This window comes from Salvelinus namaycush, chromosome 22 (assembly GCF_016432855.1).
Source record: "Salvelinus namaycush isolate Seneca chromosome 22, SaNama_1.0, whole genome shotgun sequence".
NCBI classification, from domain to species: Eukaryota; Metazoa; Chordata; class Actinopteri; order Salmoniformes; family Salmonidae; genus Salvelinus; species Salvelinus namaycush.
Genome location: NC_052328.1, coordinates 24398525 through 24418104, shown reverse-complemented (window position 1 = coordinate 24418104; position 19580 = coordinate 24398525). Strand labels below are relative to the sequence as shown.

The window sequence follows — 19580 nt, the reverse complement described above, 5'->3', positions numbered from 1 at the left end:
TTGAAGAACCAAAATGGCTTCCTTTGTCATTGATCAATGGTCCATTTGTCTCAGCCACAACCCAAAATGGCCTCAGTGATGGTTGAGTAATTTGTCAAGTAACCACAACTGGGGCACCTTCACCTCTTGCCTGTCTGTAGTCTGTGTTCGCAAACTCACCTTGGCTCAGAAACCCCTCCATCTTCTCTTTAAAGGGTTGCAGGTGCTCTTCAGAAGAGACCTGACAGACCTTCTCTGTCTCGGCCAGGCAAGCTGGAGTGGAGGAGGACAAAGAAGGAAGAAAAAGAATGAGACAGCTTGTAAAGACTATTTTTGACATTGCAGTATTACACTCTACCTTTTTGTGTAATTGGGGCTAATTACTGAACATAATGTGTATAACTGATGTGGATTGGGAAAAGGCAAACTAACCAGTAATGATGCATTCCCATTCACCCTAATACTTTTCTCCAAACAATGAGTGATACCCTTGGAACCTGCAGACCCCTTAAGCGTCCCTTGGCGCACCCCAGAGTCACGGTCCATCAGCGCCCATGATGAATCCAAAACTTGCCTGCCAGAGTTCTCAGAGTTAATTGGTTGACCATATGGCCCCCTCTGTGGAGCTAGCTGTTGTCCTGAGGGCCATCCAAGCCCACTGCTGTGGGATGCCTACTAATTAACCTAATCCCCAGGCAACTGTCATCGAAGCCCACATCTGTTACAACACTCAGCTGTTCCCTCTAAAGTAAAGAGAACCTACAGTATGTGATGAAGCATTTATGTACACCATCATGGTACTCTGCCATTGGGAATGAGTACGTGAGTCAGTCTCCCAGTGGACCTTGGAAACCTGATAATCGGAAGCTTCACAAGATTGATTGCAGTTCAGTAAAAAAAAATAGGAGCCTTGGTTTAACAGTAAGATACATAAAACATGATAGAGAAGAGAGGAGATTTGGGTGATTATTCTTGATTGACACATAAAATAGATGCACTCTGTTAGCGTTAATGTTTCCCCACCTGTAGACCCCTATAACGTGCTGTAAGTGTTGAATGAGTCAGGACTGACTAATGAATATAATAAGTATTTCCCCATTCAGTCATTCATTCGGTCGCACAGGGATTTTGTTTTCAACCAATGAGCTTGGCTTTAAGTGTGTAATCTGATTTCCACACTTCATCAGGGCTTTTTGTTGGGAAAAGACTTGACAGACTTCAGCCTTAGTCAGTAATTCCCTGTAAACCTCTAAAACATTTTTGTAAGTGCTACCTGGACTTGTATTTTATGTGAAGTGACCTAGTATTTAGGTTGAACTATTATGAAAAGGATACACAGACTATATTCTGTTCTTGCTCAACTGGATGGCTGTCAAACAGTATTGCTACCAACCCAGTACACTGATAGTTTTGAAGGTTTTAATTATGGGACCTTCAGATCTTATGGTTTGTAATGTGAGTATGCAGGGGGTAGCATAAATAAGGCGGCCTCTCCAGGTCCTTGACCCACTCTGAGGGGCCTGAGCTGGGGCACACAGGTAGGAGAAGCCCCTTGAACCTGGCTTGTTTGGCTCTCTGTGTTGTGATTCTACAGGAGTCTGGTCCTGACTCTCCATCTGGTTTGGTGGTCTGTACGACAAACAGATGCTATCTGTTGGCCCTGTTCTGTGATCAAAACATCACTATGGCTGGGCACACTTGGAAGAATTTCCCATGATCGAGATACAGGGATGCATTTCACCTGAGTTATACTTTCATAAATCCTACACAATGGGTCATAAATATGATGTGACACCTGTCATAATCAACATTGATTCAGATTTACTACCTGGTGTTGGTGACAAGGTTTGTCAGTGGAGCTCCAAATGGAGCTAATATACACTGCTCAAAAAAATAAAGGGAACACTAAAATAACACATCCTAGATCTGAATGAATGAAATATTCTTATTAAATACTTTTTTCTTTACATAGTTGAATGTGCTGACAACAAAATCACACAACAATTATCAATGGAAATCAAATTTATCAACCCATGGAGGTCTGGATTTGGAGTCACACTCAAAATTAAAGTGGAAAACCACACTACAGGCTGATCCGACTTTGATGTAATGTCCTTAAAACAAGTCAAAATGAGGCTCAGTAGTGTGTGTGGCCTCCACGTGCCTGTATGACCTCCCTACAACGCCTGGGCATGCTCCTGATGAGGTGGCGGATGGTCTCCTGAGGGATCTCCTCCCAGACCTGGACTAAAGCATCTGCCAACTCCTGGACAGTCTGTGGTGCAACGTGGCATTGGTGGATGGAGCGAGACATGATGTCCCAGATGTGCTCAATTGGATTCAGGTCTGGGGAACGGGCGGGCCAGTCCATAGCATCAATGCCTTCTTCTTGCAGGAACTGCTGACACACTCCAGCCACATGAGGTCTAGCATTGTCTTGCATTAGGAGGAACCCAGGGCCAACCGCACCAGCATATGGTCTCACAAGGGGTCTGAGGATCTCATCTCGGTACCTAATGGCAGTCAGGCTACCTCTGGCGAGCACATGGAGGGCTGTGCGGCCCCCCAAAGAAATGCCACCCCACACCATGACTGACCCACCGCCAAACCGGTCATGCTGGAGGATGTTGCAGGCAGCAGAACGTTCTCCACGGCGTCTCCAGACTCTGTCACGTCTGTCACGTGCTCAGTGTGAACCTGCTTTCATCTGTGAAGAGCACAGGGCGCCAGTGGCGAATTTGCCAATCTTGGTGTTCTCTGGCAAATGCCAAACGTCCTGCACGGTGTTGGGCTGTAAGCACAACCCCCACCTGTGGATGTCGGGCCATCATACCACCCTCATGGAGTCTGTTTCTGACCGTTTGAGCAGACACATGCACATTTGTGGCCTGCTGGAGGTCATTTTGCAGGGCTCTGGCAGTGCTCCTCCTGCTCCTCCTTGCACAAAGGCGGAGGTAGCGGTCCTGCTGCTGGGTTGTTGCCCTCCTACGGCCTCCTCCACGTCTCCTGATGTACTGGCCTGTCTCCTGGTAGCGCCTCCATGCTCTGGACACTACGTTGACAGACACAGCAAACCTTCTTGCCACAGCTCGCATTGATGTGCCATCCTGGATGAGCTGCACTACCTGAGCCACTTGTGTGTGTTGTAGACTCCGTCTCATGCTACCACTAGAGTGAAAGCACCGCCAGCATTCAAAAGTGACCAAAACATCAGCCAGGAAGCATAGGAACTGAGAAGTGGTCTGTGGTCACCACCTGCAGAACCACTCCTTTATTGGGGGTGTCTTGCTAATTGCCTATAATTTCCACCTGTTGTCTATTCCATTTGCACAACAGCATGTGACATTTATTTTCAATCAGTGTTGCTTCCTAAGTGGACAGTTTGATTTCACAGAAGTGTGATTGACTTGGAGTTACATTGTGTTGTTTAAGTGTTCCCTTTATTTTTTTGAGCAGTGTATTTGTGGGAGCCAGTCTCACCTTTGAGGTCTTTCCTTAGCTTGCGTAGATCTCTCTGAAAGTCCTCAAACTTCATCTGAGAGGCCTGGAAGAGATCCTGGGGTTCGGGGAGAGGGTAGACACAGGTCTCTCTACCTGCGTCCTGACAACATACAGACACACAGTCAAAGTCAATCATCATCAACCCTCTCCAGCATACATCTCAGTTAACATTGGGCTGGATGTCTCGACCATTCTTATCAGTAGTCCAAACATTCCCAGTAAGATAAGGTTGCATGGTGGTAGTGGTTATAGTCGTCAGCTAGAGAGGAGCCATTGTAATCAAAGAATACGTTTATCCTGTCAATCAGTGTTACCAGGGAGCCATTAGGAGCCCAGAACAGTGTCGTGTAGGTTGATTTTGGCAACATACTCTCGGCTGAGTTCATCTCATCTGGCTAACCTAATTATTTACAATAGGCCCCCTTTGGATCCTGTGCCAGCTAACGTGCTACAGGTCGAGCTGAACTGAGAAAAGGAAAGGAAAATAAATAATTTGATTAAAAAAATAAGCCACGCTATCCTCTGGCGAGAGAGAAGATGAAAAGGGTTCTGGAAAGATATCCCAGCAAATCAGAGTAAATCAGAAAGTGATTCAAATAAACAGGAACTAGAACATACCTCATCAAAGTGCCTTAGATAGTAAGCAACGATGAATGACAAAAGACTCTGAGAGTTATCCTGAAAGAGAGACAGTTGAAAAGATCCAAATAAATAAACCGTAAATCCTTTTTGTCATTAATCTAATCATTTTAGAGCAGAATGTTCTAATTTGTATGGAGAAAACATCTAAAGAGGACTTAGAAGCAATGCATCAAACACAAGTGAAACATCTGCTGGGGAGAGTGTCATAACTTAATGCTGGTAACTTGTCTTATATTCTTTATGGGCACCTCTCTGGGATTCCAATACTGAAAACACTGACCACTATGTTCTTACAGGACAACACTGGTGGTACACCAAAAATCTAACAAGCAGTCAGTCACTCACTCATTTGGGGACAAAGACATTCCCTAAGCACCGTAATAAGGCAGTTATGGTCAGAGCTCAACATACACTCACACTGCTCTTGACGTCCTTGAGTTTGGGCAGGATGTCCAGAGTGAAGCCGTCAGCCTGCCCGCGCGATCGGTTCCCTCCGTTCATGAAGTTCCCAAAAGCTAAGACGAGACCTAGCACCTGCATCACACACTGACCTCTCTGCAGAGTCTGATACACAGCATGGGGAAAGACAGAGACAAGGAGTTGAGGAAGGGGTGGAATGACGGAGAGAGGGACGAGAAGGAGAAAGGGAAATATATAAGAGAGAGGTAGAGAAGCCGGAAGCAAAGTGACAAGAAGAATAACAAAGAAAAGAGGATAGAGAAAGAGAAGATCGAGGGGGGAAATAGACAAACTGAAGAAGAGCAAGAGATAGTTCAGTTCGGTGCATCTGGTATCTAGGAGGCATACTGTATATTGTCCCTCGCCAGAGATCCTGGCTTTCATTCCTTATGTACTGAACACTCTCGATGCATGGCTGTACATTACATTGTCCGCTAACAGTACAGGCTGTTTTCAGACAGATGTAGAGGAGACTCACCGTACACACTCTCTGAAGGATTTCAACTTTCCGGAGGATGGAGGAGATACATTCATCAAAGGTTGATTGGAAGAGGATGCAAAACACCCTTCCTGAGAAATTTGGGATTTGGGACAGCTGGAAGAGAAACCTTAGGGAAGAGGAAAGTACAAGAACAAGATAATAGTGATAAAAGGCAGACACCATTTTGAAATTGTGATTTTCTTGGCCTACATTTGCTCTCACTGTTCAGGCTTGTCCAATGGCTTCGAGTCGTCTTTATCTTTGGATGACTTGATGTGCTTCTCAATCTTCTCCATCTCATCTTGCTGGGCTCTCTGAAATAGGTAAAGAGTGTGATATTGGGTAACAGTAAGTGAAACAAAGATATACCGTACATGCACACATACCCTGTTCTTGCACATAGAAGGGACCTGAATGTGGTCAAATACAGCCTTTGTAGATACTTTATAAACACTATAGTATGGTTTCGATTTATAAGATATTTTCACATTCCCTGACACAAAACCACAGTTTAGTACAAGGTGATCGAAGAAAAATAAACCAGGCCAGAGATGGCGTATCATTTAACAAAAGCAAGAAGACAATAGAGGTTGACAGGCCTGATGCAGAATGGCAAAACCATAAAACGGCCGACACAGAGAAATGTAAACTCTTTAAGTCTCATGACTTCAGGCTTGTCTGAGGAAGCAGGTTAGGGGAGCTGACGTTGACTCCAGAGTCTGGCCCAGGAATAACTCAGCAGCAGCAGATCAAACACAGTTCAAATTAGTATTCAACACACTCTGCTTTGGGTCTGCTTTCGGTAAGCTCTGGTTCTGGTTAACGATATGTTTTAAAGTGTAAATACATTTAACATGAAACAGGTCCTTTTTTAACTTCTGGGTGTACCAACGTGAGGAGTAATTTGTGGACAAGACGATATGATGGTGAGATCTATGAATTGGTACATTTCTCTTTGGCTGTGATAGTATGAGAGAAAGTTTCATGCAACATTCCAGAGAAAGGCCACTGCTATGTGACCAATCCTTTATTTCTGGTCAACTGTGTTTTTCTAAACCTCCCATGTATGGCACTAAACTTCAAGTCAAGATTGTTTTCTGATGACCGAGAACGTAGCCTGAGGTGCTATTATTGTATTGACCCATGTCACTGTCACCAATCCTTTGTTTTTCATACAAGGTGACAGTGTTGTTATAATGTTCCTCAACCCTGGCAGTCTCAGCCTCTGAGTAGATATCATGAGCGCAAGTGTTGGGGTTTGTCATGCTGATGCTTATCACGTGCACAGTAATGTGGTGTTGGGAGGGGTTCCCTGAACTTCTAAGAGTCGTGTCAGATGATTATGACTCCTGATATTTGTGGGGAGGGGTACCTCACAGTGACCTCTTCCTTCCTGTGGGTTCGTGTTGTGAGAGCAGTAATGGTTATATTTTCAGAGCCCACAGACAGGGTGACTCCACGTCTTACTGTGAAGTGAGGAGTGACCTTCTCCATGGCTCTGTGTTTGTGAGTGTGTTCTAGAACTGTGAGGGTGTAACCATTAGAACCCCTTATTCCGAAGTTAGGGAGGCTACACTGCCAACTGTGGTTAGGGGTTGGAGACTGGGAGACAGGAGGGAGTCGCAATACAAAAGAGAAACAATTTGGCTCCTCAACTCAATAACACAGCCTCAGGCAAGACAGAAGAGGGAGAGAGATGAGGGTGGGTTGAGCAGACCCTCTGTTATTAAGGTCGATGTCCACGCCCCCGTGGAAATCTAATTAGCGTAATAAAAAAATACCCATAAAAATCAGCCAGTTTAAGCTACAGATATTGAGACACATCCAATATTGCATTGGATGTGTCTCAATCCACCACATCTGCCGATGTAACACTTCCGCATCTGCGGTAAGAGGTGACAGAGCTAGAGCGGTGTTTGTCAGACCATGAGACATCCCGAAAATCGGTCTTCTCACAGAATCGTATGTAGCGTCTGAACGGTTTGGCCTACAAACTATTAAGACCCCTCTGTGGAAAGATGAGACTCTCAAGAACACAATGGTGTTCTCCAACCCCCACAAGCGTCTTGGGACTCGTCTGAAATCGGTACAGCTGATCTGTCAACTTCTGTCTGTAGCATCTGAACAGTTTGGGCTACACACTAATAAGATCAGTCTGTGTAAAGGTGAGACTCTCACGAACAAGTACATGTTGGTTGTTTCGCCCACACTAAATGCGTTTGTATGGGCTAATAGCAAAAAGGCCAATTAAAAATGTTCATCAAATCATTTTAGAATATATTTTTTTGATTCTTCAAGGGGTCTTAAAATTCAAAATCAAATAGCAAAATGATCCTTGGTATGACCTTCTTAAAACAATTCCATATAGCTTAGTAGTACTTCCCCCCCAACTCCGGTTTAGACAGAACCTAGACTCTTATGGGTTATGACACATTTCCTCAAAACTACACCATGTCTGAAGCCACAGTCATTTTCAATATTATTAATGTGGCTCTAGAAGTCAAAGGACGGGCCTCTTGTGTTGCCCAGCCAAAAGCTTCTCAGGAATGTCATAGTATCTTAAACCTGTATCAAGGTTGAAATTGAAAAAACATGTTCCTTTTCATGCTCCTCTCTTTGTTGACATAACGATCCAAATGTTCAGCTAAAAGAGACAGGTTAAACCACAGGAGGTTGGTGGAACTTTAATTGGGGAGGACGAGCTCATGGTAATCAGTGGAACGGTATCAAATACATCAAATACATGGTTTCCATGTGTTTGATGCCATTCCATTGGCTCCGTTCCGGCCATTATTATGAGCAGTCCTCCCTTCAGCAGCCTCCACTGGCCGGTTAACGTCTTGCAGGGCCAATGATGTAGTTGTAATTAAATATTGTATTCTATTGTAATTAAATAACAACACACTTTATTACATTATCCCATTGTACTTTAATAAAACAGTGCCTATTATACCAGTGTAGAGAAATACATTCAAATCCAATAGAGATAATATGTATGATTGTATGATAATGCATGTCTTACAAGAGAGGATCCAACTTCTTTAAACGACAATAGATGTTTACTAGAGAAAAGTCTATCCCCTTCCAGCATACATACAGTACACAGGGCTGACTCTGTGGCCAAACACCACACATACCAATAGGGATTGTGGCTTCCATGTTTGTTTTGGTATTTAAAGTACATTTCCTTTAGTTTGCCTTTCAAGTGGACCAGATGGAACATGAACTCTAGATACAGAGGCATGTTCAGAGCAGACGCTGTGGAACTGACATCCACAACAAAATCATTCAACTATTCTGGAAACACTATAAAGACTTAGGTAATGACTAAAGATTCAAAGACTGTTTATGAAAAGCCCGCCTTCCCACATGTTCCAAGGAAGGTGCACTTAATTGATGGGAATTGTACTTTTAGTTTAGTAGTCCAAATAAAACAAAATTAATAACTGTTGACTGATTTACAACTAGTCGCTAATACTGTGGCTTGACTACATTATATAATATAATCAAATGATAGCTTTCTGTAACTATATGACATGAAAATTAAACAATGATGGTTTCGTTGTAAACCACTACATTTGGAGTCCAAAAGCTCCAAATCTAGTTGATATTGTTGAGCAATAACCTTTACATGGAACTGGTGTGAGTTGGTGTATCTTACATGACTTGTGGTAATGTAGACACGTTTGCCTGTCCATTGATGAACCTTTCATATTCCACATGCGCTCTGTTTCTCAACATTTTTGATACCAGGGACCGGCAAGCCATGGTCCCTCCTCTGTCAGGGACCGGCAAGTTACGTTTTTTCACTGTAGTGCTGACTAAATTAGTGTCAGTTAACCAGCTCAGGGACCAGCGGACCGCCACAGGTCCACGGACCGGAGGTTGAGAAACACTGCCCAAAACATGGCTTTTTTTTCATCAGTGACAGTTCGTGTCATCAAACGTTTACCAATGAAAAAGCGTAGTGTATAATCATTAATATATTTCAAACAACTTACATTGTCATACAGGGATTGCAAGGTCTCAAGGTCCACCACAGTGTTGTCCATGTTCAGAATGGCTTGAAAGGAAGGGAAAGAATAGGTAGCGTTTAATGCTAATATCTATTTTGGTCCCATCTTACAAAGAAATCTTAACCAGTCATGACACGAATAACAACAGCATGTGTTCAGCCTTGGCAGATCTGCCAATACACTCATACAGTACATTTAGCCCCCTGACTGAGTTATCATTCATTTTGGACTAAAAGATAACTAATGTCAAGATATCTAGACTGATTACAGTCCCATTTCCCTACTAAATTATTTTGATCCATGACAAATATGAGAAACAGATTTTGGCCTGTTGCTGGTAAGCGCACAGTGACTTCAATACATGAATAATCTACAGTACAAAACACATATCTACATTACACTTGCTTTCTAGGTTGTTGGTACAAGGGCTGTTCTTGCTGGCCATCTGATGAGCTGGTGACACATCTCACACACTGCAGTACAGACTGCTTTCTCACACCACAGGTACTATTGGAATTGAGTATCACACTGGAAGTCATAAACTAAAACATAAATGTGGGTTCTTGAAAAATCTGTCTAGGTAAATAGCGCTGTGTTTGAATTTCAGTGTATGATGTCACCTTTTTGTCTCAACGCAAGGACCTCGCACCTGTGAGTGTAGTCCTTTGAAAGTAAATGTTAAAGATAAACAGAGCCTGGGGGTCTAGCTTGTTTAACCTGACGTGTTGAGGTATGCATTGAGCACAGAGAGACCACATACGTATATCATCTCATCTATGTTGAAGTACTGTCACAAAGCTCATCTAAAAAGGAACAGGATATAATAAACATGACATATTCAGGCTCTCCTGCAGTACTTCTGATTACGAAAGGTTAATGAACTTGCATGACACATGCATTCCTAGCTGAAACTTTTGCACACAATCTCCTATGTAATAGAAGCAGAATGTAACACTCCCTGGAATATATGTGTAGATAAATCAGTTGAATGAGTGTTCTATGAAAGCCTTTGTAGTTACTGTTCACCACCTAACCACTGACCTAACACATACATCTATGTGTAAACAATTGGTATTTTTGCCGACCTGTCTATCAGTGAACTAGTGTTTCGTAACTTTTTTGTTGTTGTTGTACTTTTTACCCCTTTTTCTCCACAATTTCATGACATCCAATTGATAGTTGCGGTCTTGTCCCATCGCTGTAACATCCGTATGGACTCGGTAAAGGCGAAAGTCGAGAGCCATGCGTCCTCCGAAACACGACCCCGCCAAGCCGCACTGCTTCTTGACACACTGGTCGCTTAACCCGGAAGCCAGCTGCACCAATGTGTCAGAGGAAACACAGTACAGCTGGCGACCAAAAGTCAGCGTGCATGCGCCCAGCCCGCCACAAGGAGTCGCAAGAGCTCGATGGGACAAGGACATCCCAGTCGGCCAAAACCTCCCCTAACGACGCTGGGCCAATTGTGCGCCGCCTCATGGGTCTCCCGGTCGCGTCCGGCTGCGACACAGCCTGGGATCGCACCAGGTTCTGTAGTGACGCCTCTAGCACTGCGATGCAGTGACCACTGCGCCACTCGGGAGGCCCAGTGTTTCATTACTTGTCATGTTTTGTGTTTTTTGTGGACCCCAGAAAGAATAGCTGCTGCCTTTGCAATAGCTAATGGGGATCTGAAAACAAGTAAACACAGCATCAACCCAGTTGTGATCCTCTTCCAATCATTCATATGGCTGGCCTTGAGCTGTAGGAAATCACTGGGGATTTGGAAATTGCTTTGTAAAGGCCTTTTGGTGTTTCTGTACTGTGGTCAATCTGGCCAAACAGGCAAAACTGTCAGATCTTTATTTTATTTCGTTTTTCCATGTCTGTCAACAGGAAATTGCTGTGAGAGAAAATTAACAATCCTCAAACAACTTTCTTCTTCTATAAATATGAATCCCTCTATCTCTTCTTCAACCCCCAAATGACTCCATCACATACTCCATTTCGATCTCTCTCACACCCTACCCTCTGTCTGCCAGTTTCTCTCTCTCTCTCTTTATTTAGCTTTCACCCTAAACCCTTTCACACTCTCTTTCCCTCCACAGTCACCACAGGGCCAGCCTCTCCCTTCCTCTCCGCGCCTGCTCTCTCTCTCTCTCTCTGCCTGCTCTCCCTCTCTCTGCCTGCTCTCTCACTCTAACTCATTTGGTTTTAGTTACTGACTCAAACAGGGTTGAGAATCTGACAGAGAGGAAAAGCCTGTATCATCTCTCCCATTCATGACCAAACCCTGCAGCAACTTCCAGCATCCTCCATACCGCACTGAGCCAGGTTCCAACCCTGGCACCTAGCACGATGACCAGCCCTCTAAAAGCCTACAGGAAGCCCACATCGCAAAGAGGTGTCTTATGAAAGTGTCAGCCAAATAGAAGACTAATTATAAACTGGGTGGTTCGAGCCCTTAATGCTGATTGGCTGACAGCCGTTGTATATCAGATCGTATACCCCAGGTATAACAAAACATGTATTTTTACTGCTCTAATTATGTTGGTAACTAGTTTATAATAGCAATAAGGCACCTGGGGGGTTTGTGGTATACGGCCAATACACCATGGCTAAGGGCTGTATCCAGGCACTCCGCGATGCTTCGTGGCTAAGAACAGCCCTTAGCCGTGGTATATTGGCCATATACCACACCCACTCGTGCCTTATTGCTTAAATAACCACCAATGGAGAGCTAACATGACTCTCTATAGAACAATACCACAGTCATAAAAAAGAAGAGCAAAACTATGATTCATAAAATGTCTCTTTCTCCCTTGTCTCTTTAGATGTGGGGTTTAGAGAACATATTACAATCCCAAACAGTGTAACATTATGTGGATGGTTCCCAGATCATTCTGAACATGTGAAGCACTGTATTTCTCTTTCCCTATCTCATCACCCCATGATATACTGTACCCTCTAATCAACACTAATGCTGTATGCTGAAAGAAAGTCCTAACACTGGCGACTGATGAGTATGGCCCACCTCCTCCCGTTGAGATAAGCCTATGAAGAGAACTTATAGGATAGACAGACCCTCCCCAGCGTACATCTTATAAGGAGTGTTTAGACACACGGATGAGGGATGAATGGCGAGGCAATCAGAGGACTATAACAGGAGGAGATTCCATTCTCAGTTAAGTCTGGAGTAGTTCCCTTTAAAAAGGCAATTTAGACTAGGACACAGACTGACAATAGATCAGAGAAAGAGAGAAAGCAGAATAAAATAGAATATAGTAAACCAAATGAAAGATGGAAACACACAGAGAGAAAGAGAATACCACATCCTTCATACTTGAAAGTCTAGTGATAACTCAATAATGAGGCCTCTCACTTGAGACAATAACACACATGAATTATGACTAGATCCATCAGAAGTCTAGCGAGGTCAATGCTTTGTCCAACGAACTTGAATTTAGGTAACTACAGAGCGGGCGTAACTGGTTGCAATGAACTCATTATGCTGTGTTGATGTGGAACATCACCACTCACCATTCTGAATGTCCTTCATGTCCAAGTGGATGCTGGACATGAGGATCCCCACATTCTGAGATCGCTTGGTGTTCAAAAGCTTCACCACCTGAGAGAGAGAGAGCGAGAGTGAGACAGAGAGAGAGAGAGAGAGAGAGAGAGAGAGAGAGAGAGAGAGAGAGAGAGAGAGAGAGAGAGAGAGAGAAAACAGAGAACTTTTGAATTTAGTTTTTAGTATTTAGTATTTATTACTCATCCTGGGGTCCAAACAGAAATACATTAATACATCATAGTAAAACAACAGACTACATCATAAATACAACAATACATCAAGACATTGTGCATTAAAAGTAACAATGCTCAGATATTACACATTTACAATATAAAATGTACAATATTACAATGTGTGGGTGTGTGTAGTGTGTGTGTTAGAGTGTGTGTTGTTCCATGAGGTATTGTTTTATCTGGTTGTTTTTTAATCTGATTTTACTGCTAGCTTCAGTTGCGGTGGAAGAGAGTTCCCTGTAGTTGTGGGTCTATATAAAATAAGTCCAAAACAGGCCAGAACTGAGCCTCAATGTACCGTTATCATTTCCTTTTATGGGAAGAGCACTGTTGCCAATTCACCCACAAACATTATGCAAATAATAAACCTGTTCAGTCGGATTAAAGTGATTGAACATTTCCCCTTTGTCACGTTCCTGACCTGTTTTCTGTTGTTTTTGTATGTGTTTAGTTGGTCAGGGCGTGAGTTGGGGTGGGCATTCTATGTTATGTGTTTCTATGTTTAGGTTCATTGGTAATTAGCCTTATATGGTTCTCAATCAGGGACAGGTGTTTGACGTTTCCTCTGATTGAGAACCATATAAAGGTAGGCTGTTCACACTGTTTGTTTGTGGGTGATTGTCTTCCATGTCTGTATGTATGTTCGTACCACACGGGACTGTAGCGGTTGTTTGTAGTCTGTACCTGGTCGTGCGTTCTTCGTGTATTTGTAAGTTCTCATGTTTTAGGTCAGTCTACGTCGTTTTGTTGTTTTGAGTTTATTCAAGTGTTCATCGTGTTTCGTCTTGTTATAATAAATCATTATGGATTCAACCTACGCTGCATTTTGGTCCGACCCTTACTCCTCCTCCTCGTCCGAGGAGGAGGCATTAGACGAGCGTTACAGAATCACCCACCAAACAAGGACCAAGCAGCGTGAAAAGCAACAACAGCGATCGCAGGATTTCTGGACATGGGAGGAAATACTGGACGGTAAAGGTCCATGGGCTCAACCTGGAGAATATCGCCGCCCTCGTGAAGAGCTGGAGACAGCTAAAGCCGAGAGGCGGCGGTATGAGGGGGCAGCACGGAAGCAGGAGAAGGATCTGGGCTACACTACGTGGGAGGAGATCGACAGGTGGGCGATCGACCCAAGGAGAGTGCCGGAGCCCGCCTGGGATTCTCTGGCACAGTGTGAGGAGGGATACCGGCGAATGGAGGCAGCACGACGACGCGGTAGGAAGCCTGTTAGTCAAGCCCAAAAATTTCTTGGGGAGGGGGCTAAAGGGTAGTGTGGCGAAGTCAGGTAGGAGACCTGCGCCAACTTCCCGATCTTACCGTGGAGAGCGAGAGTACGGGCAGACACCGTGTTATGCGGTAGAGCGCAAGGTGTCTCCTGTACGTGTGCTTAGCCCGGTGCGGGTTATTCCACCTCCCCGCACTGGCAGGGCTAGATTGAGTATTGAGCCGGATGTCATGAAGCCGGCCCAACGCATCTGGCCACCAGTGCGTCTCCTCGGGCCGGCATACATGGCACCAGCCTTACGCATGGTGTCCCCGGTTCGCCTACATAGCCCAGTGCGGGTTATTCCACCTCCCCGCACTGGTCGGGCTACGGGGAGCATACAACCAGGTAAGGTTGGGCAGGCTCAGTGCTCAAGGGAGCCAGTACGCCTGCATGGTCCGGTATATCCGGCGCCACCTCCCCGCCCCAGCCCAGTACCACCAGTGCCTACACCACGCACCAGGCTTCCAGTGCGTCTCCAGAGCCCTGTTCCTCCTCCACGCACTAGCCCTGTGGTGCGTGTCTCCAGCCCATTACCACCAGTACCGGCACCACGCACCAAGCCTCCTGTGCGTCTCCAGAGCCCTGTTCCTCTTCCACGCACTAGCCCTATGGTGCGTGTCTCCAGTCCATTACCACCAGTGCCTACACCACGCACCAAGCCTCCTGTGCGCCTCCAGAGTCCTGTGCGTCCTGTTGCTGCTCCCCGCACTAGCCTGAAGGTGCGTGTCCTTAGCGCGGTACCTCCAGTTCCGGCACCACGCACCAGGCCTACAGTGCGTCTCAGCCGGCCAGAGTCTGCCGTCTGCCCAGCGGCGCCTGAACTGCCCGTCTGCCCAGCGGCGCCTGAACTGCCCGTCTGCCCAACGGCGCCTGAACTGCCCGTCTGCCCAACGCCGTCTGAACTATCCGTCTGCCAAGCGCCGCATGAACTGCCCGTCTGTACTGAGCCTTCAAAGCCGCCCGTCTGTACTGAGCCTTCAAAGCCGCCCGTCTGTACTGAGCCTGCAAAGCCGCCCGTCTGCCATGAGCCTTCAGAGCCGTCCGCCAGACAGGAGCCGCTAGAGCCTTCCGCCAGACAGGAGCCGCTAGAGCCTTCCGCCAGACAGGAGCCGCTAGAGCCTTCCGCCAGAAAGGAGCAGCTAGAGCCTTCCGCCAGAAAGGAGCAGCCAGAGCCTTCCGCCAGAGAGGAGCAGCCAGAGCCTTCCGCCAGAGAGGAGCAGCCAGAGCCTTCCGCCAGACAGGAGCAGCCAGAGCCTTCCGCCAGACAGGAGCAGCCAGAGCCTTCCGCCAGACAGGAGCAGCCAGAGCCTTCCGCCAGACAGGAGCAGCCAGAGCCTTCCGCCAGACAGGATCAGCCAGAGCCGTCCGCCAGCCATGACCAGCCAGAGCCGTCCGCCAGCCATGACCAGCCAGAGCCGTCCGCCAGCCATGACCAGCCAGAGCCGTCCGCCAGCCATGACCAGCCAGAGCCGTCCGCCAGCCATGACCAGCCAGAGCCGTCCGCCAGCCATGACCAGCCAGAGCCGTCAGCCCACCATGACCAGCCAGAGCCGTCAGCCAGCCATGACCAGCCAGAGCCGTCAGCCAGCCATGACCAGCCAGAGCTGCCCCTCAGTCCGGAGCTGCCCCTCAGTCCGGAGCTGCCCCTCAGTCCGGAGCTGCCCCTCAGTCCGGAGCTGCCCCTCAGTCCGGTGTTGCCCCTCATTCCGGTGTTGCCCCTTAATCCAGTGGGGTTAATTTGGAGGGTGGTCATTAGGAGGAGGTTACGAAAGCGGGGATTGACTATGGTGGGGTGGAGACCACGTCCTGAGCCAGAGCCGCCACCGTGGACAGATGCCCACCCAGACCCTCCCCTAGACTTTAGGTGGTGCGCCCGGAGTTCGCACCTTGAGGGGGGGGGGGGGGGGGGTTCTGTCACGTTCCTGACCTGTTTTCTGTTGTTTTTGTATGTGTTTAGTTGGTCAGGGTGTGAGTTGGGGTGGGCATTCTATGTTATGTGTTTCTATGTTTAGGTTCATTGGTAATTAGCCTTATATGGTTCTCAATCAGGGACAGGTGTTTGACGTTTCCTCTGATTGAGAACCATATAAAGGTAGGCTGTTCACACTGTTTGTTTGTGGGTGATTGTCTTCCGTGTCTGTATGTATGTTCGTACCACACGGGACTGTAGCGGTTGTTTGTAGTCTGTACCTGGTCGTGCGTTCTTCGTGTATTTGTAAGTTCTCATGTTTTAGGTCAGTCTACGTCGTTTTGTTGTTTTGAGTTTATTCAAGTGTTCATCGTGCTTCGTCTTGTTATAATAAATCATTATGGATTCAACCTACGCTGCATTTTGGTCCGACCCTTACTCCTCCTCCTCGTCCGAGGAGGAGGCATTAGACGAGCGTTACACCCTTCTACTTCAGTTCTCCACATCCATCATATTTTCAATGGGAGGATCCAGAATGTGTAGATCTTAGATACATCTCGACTTATCACTTCAACCCGTTACAGTGATAATGCAGTTCATATGGAGATCAGTAGGGAAGGCCCACTAAGTGTACAGTAGTGTACGTCCACTGTGTTCTTTTCTCTGTTTGTTTATCAAATGAAGTTTTTCACAAACCACAAAATGCATTAAAGGCCTGTGCTTATCAATGGCGAGACTTCACTATTTAAAAGTAAAATGTCACAACAACAATGTGAGAATAGATTGGCACATCACAAATACAGTACCAGTCAAAGGTTTGGACACACCTACTCATTCAAGGGTTTTTCTTTATTTTTTACTATTTTCTACATTGTAGAATAATAGTGAAGACATCAAAACTATGAAATAACACATAGGGAATAACGTAGTAACCAAAAAAGTGTTAAACAAATCAAAATATAATTTAGATTTGAGATTCTTTAAATAGCCACCATTTGATGTATTCACAATTATTATACATTGTAGAAAATAGTAAAAATAAAGAGAAACCCTTGAATGGGTACTGTAGGTGTGTCTAAACTTTTGACTGGTACTGAATATTAAAGATTTTTTATGTCAATATCAAATCATTTCTGGGTAACAATTAAGGGTCACACTTTATTTGGATAGTCCGGAAAGTTGGTCTGTAGATGGTCTAAAGATGGTCATACTATCAACAACTATTGATCTTTATATAAGCAACTGCATGCTAAGGTTACAGTTAGGGTTAGAATAAGGGTTAGGGTAAGGGTTACGTTTATGGTTAGGATAAGGGTTAAGGTTAGGGCTAGGGTTAGTAGATAGTTCGTTTAAATATTACTGATAGTCTGTACAGAGTCTGTAGAGCATCTACAGATGGACTATCCAATTAAAGTGTTACCCAATGAAGTACCTTACTGTGATTGTTTACAGTTAAAATGGTCAAAAATGAACAAAAATAGCTTCTTATCAAAGAACAATTTCTCAAGGAAGAATTTTGCTGGGACTGTCTGTGAGTGGTCTGAGTGGGGAGGGAAAAACGGAAAACTAGCTGTAATCGGCAGAGAGGTTTGGACCTCTCTTTCTTATTCAGGCAGTCTTTTCAAACAGCTTATCACCCATTTCTAAATTTCACACTAGGCTGTTATGGAAATATATTTATATATAACACAGGAAATCCCCCTGCACTGGGCCTTTAAATTAGCTGCTTTAGATTGTGGAGTCTCTCTATTGTTTCTTGGACAGATGAAACATCGTAATTTGAGCAAGTTTGCTAAAGCAGGAAAATAATCCTGCAGCAACAGGACATTTTAATTATTATGTCGATTATAATTAATGGAAATGTCTCTAGGGGTTGATATCAAGTGTGAAATTTCAAAGTGTAAATGACAAATTCAGAAGCCTTTTTAAACCTCAAATACACTACAGGTTTCACATTTTCTGCATTGGAAGAAAGTTCTCCTGCAACAAGGCCATCAAATTAAGATCCTACATTTGTACAAGAAATATCCATCATCATCACTATCTTTTACTATATGCCACTATATTGCACTATATAAGTAAATCATACCTACATTTACAACTGCTGATCAAGTTGAAATAAAGTGCCTTGCAAAAGTATTCACCCCCTTGGTGTTTTTCCTATTTCGTTGCATTACAACCTGTAATTTAAATGGATTTTTATTTGGATATCATGTAATGGACATACACAACTTAGTCCAAATTGGTGAAGTGAAATTTAAAAAAGAACTTGTTTCAACATTTATTTATTTTTTAACTCAGGAAAAGTGGTGCGTACATATGTATTCACCCCATTTGCTATCAAGCCCCAAAATAAGATCTGGGGCAACCAATTACCGTCAGAAGTCACATAATTAGTTAAATAAAGTCCACCTGTGTGCAATCTATGTGTCACATGATCTGTCACATGATCTCAGTATATATACACCTGTTCTGAAAGACCCCAGCATCTGCAACACCACTAAGCAAGGGGCACCACCAAGCAAGCGGCACTATGAAGACCAAGGAGCTCTCCAAACAGGTCAGGGACAAAGTTGTGGAGAAATACAGCTCAGGGTTGGGTGATAAAAAAATATCCCATGGAGCACCATTAAATCCATTATTAAAACATGGAAAGAATATGGCACCACAACAAACCTGCCAAGACAGGGCCGCCCACCAAAACTCACGGACCAGGCAAGGAGGGCATTAATCAGAGGGGCAACAAAGAGACAAAAGATAACCCTGAAGGAGCTGCAAAGCTCCATAGCGGAGATTGGAGTATCTGTCCATAGTACCACTTTAATCCGTACACTCCACAGAGCTGGGCTTTAAGGAAGAGTGGCCAGAAAAAAAGCCATTGCTTAAAGAAAAAAACAAGTAAGCACATTTGGTGTTCGCCAAAAGGCATGTGGTAGACTCCCCAAACATATGGAAGAAGGTACTCTGGTCAGATGAGACTAAAATTGAGCTTTTTGGCCATCAAGGAAAACGCTATGTCTGGCACAAACACAACACCTCTCATCACCCCGAGAACACCATCACCACAGTGAAGCATGGTGGTGGCAACATCATGCTGTGGGGATGTTTTTAATAAGCAAGGACTGGGAAACTGGTCAGAATTGAAGGAATGATGGATGGCGCTAAATACAGGGAAATTCTTGAGGGAAACCTGTTTCAGTCTTTCAGAGATTTGAGACTGGGATGGAGGTTCACCTTCCAGCAGGACAATGACCCTAAGCAAAACATTTAAATGTCTTGGCCCAGTCAAACCCCAGACCTCAATCCAATTGAGAATCTGTGGTATGACTTAAAGATTGCTGTACACCAGCGGAACCCATCCAACTTGAAGAACCTGGAGCAGTTTTGCCTTGAAGAATGGGCAAGAATCCCAGTGGCTAGATGTGCCAAGCTTATAGAGACATACCCCAAGAGACTTGCAGCTGTAAGTGCTGCAAAAGGTGGCTCTACAAAGTATTGACTTTGGGGGTTGAATAGTTATTCACGTTCAAGTTTTCAGTTTTT

General features: G+C 44.9%; 1 protein-coding gene across 1 annotated transcript in view; it reads right to left on the bottom strand.

Annotated features, from left to right (window-relative positions):
* LOC120017802 (formin-2-like) overlaps window positions 1–19580 on the bottom strand; it is a 50347-nt gene that overhangs the window by 16734 nt on the left and 14033 nt on the right. The window contains exons 6-13 of the mRNA XM_038960773.1: window positions 12598–12685; window positions 9064–9125; window positions 5285–5376; window positions 5060–5189; window positions 4540–4686; window positions 4099–4158; window positions 3460–3580; window positions 160–252 (exon numbers count right to left, since the gene is read on the bottom strand). Of these exons, the coding sequence (XP_038816701.1) occupies window positions 160–252; window positions 3460–3580; window positions 4099–4158; window positions 4540–4686; window positions 5060–5189; window positions 5285–5376; window positions 9064–9125; window positions 12598–12685 (793 nt within the window). The remainder of the gene's footprint in view (window positions 1–159; window positions 253–3459; window positions 3581–4098; window positions 4159–4539; window positions 4687–5059; window positions 5190–5284; window positions 5377–9063; window positions 9126–12597; window positions 12686–19580) is intronic.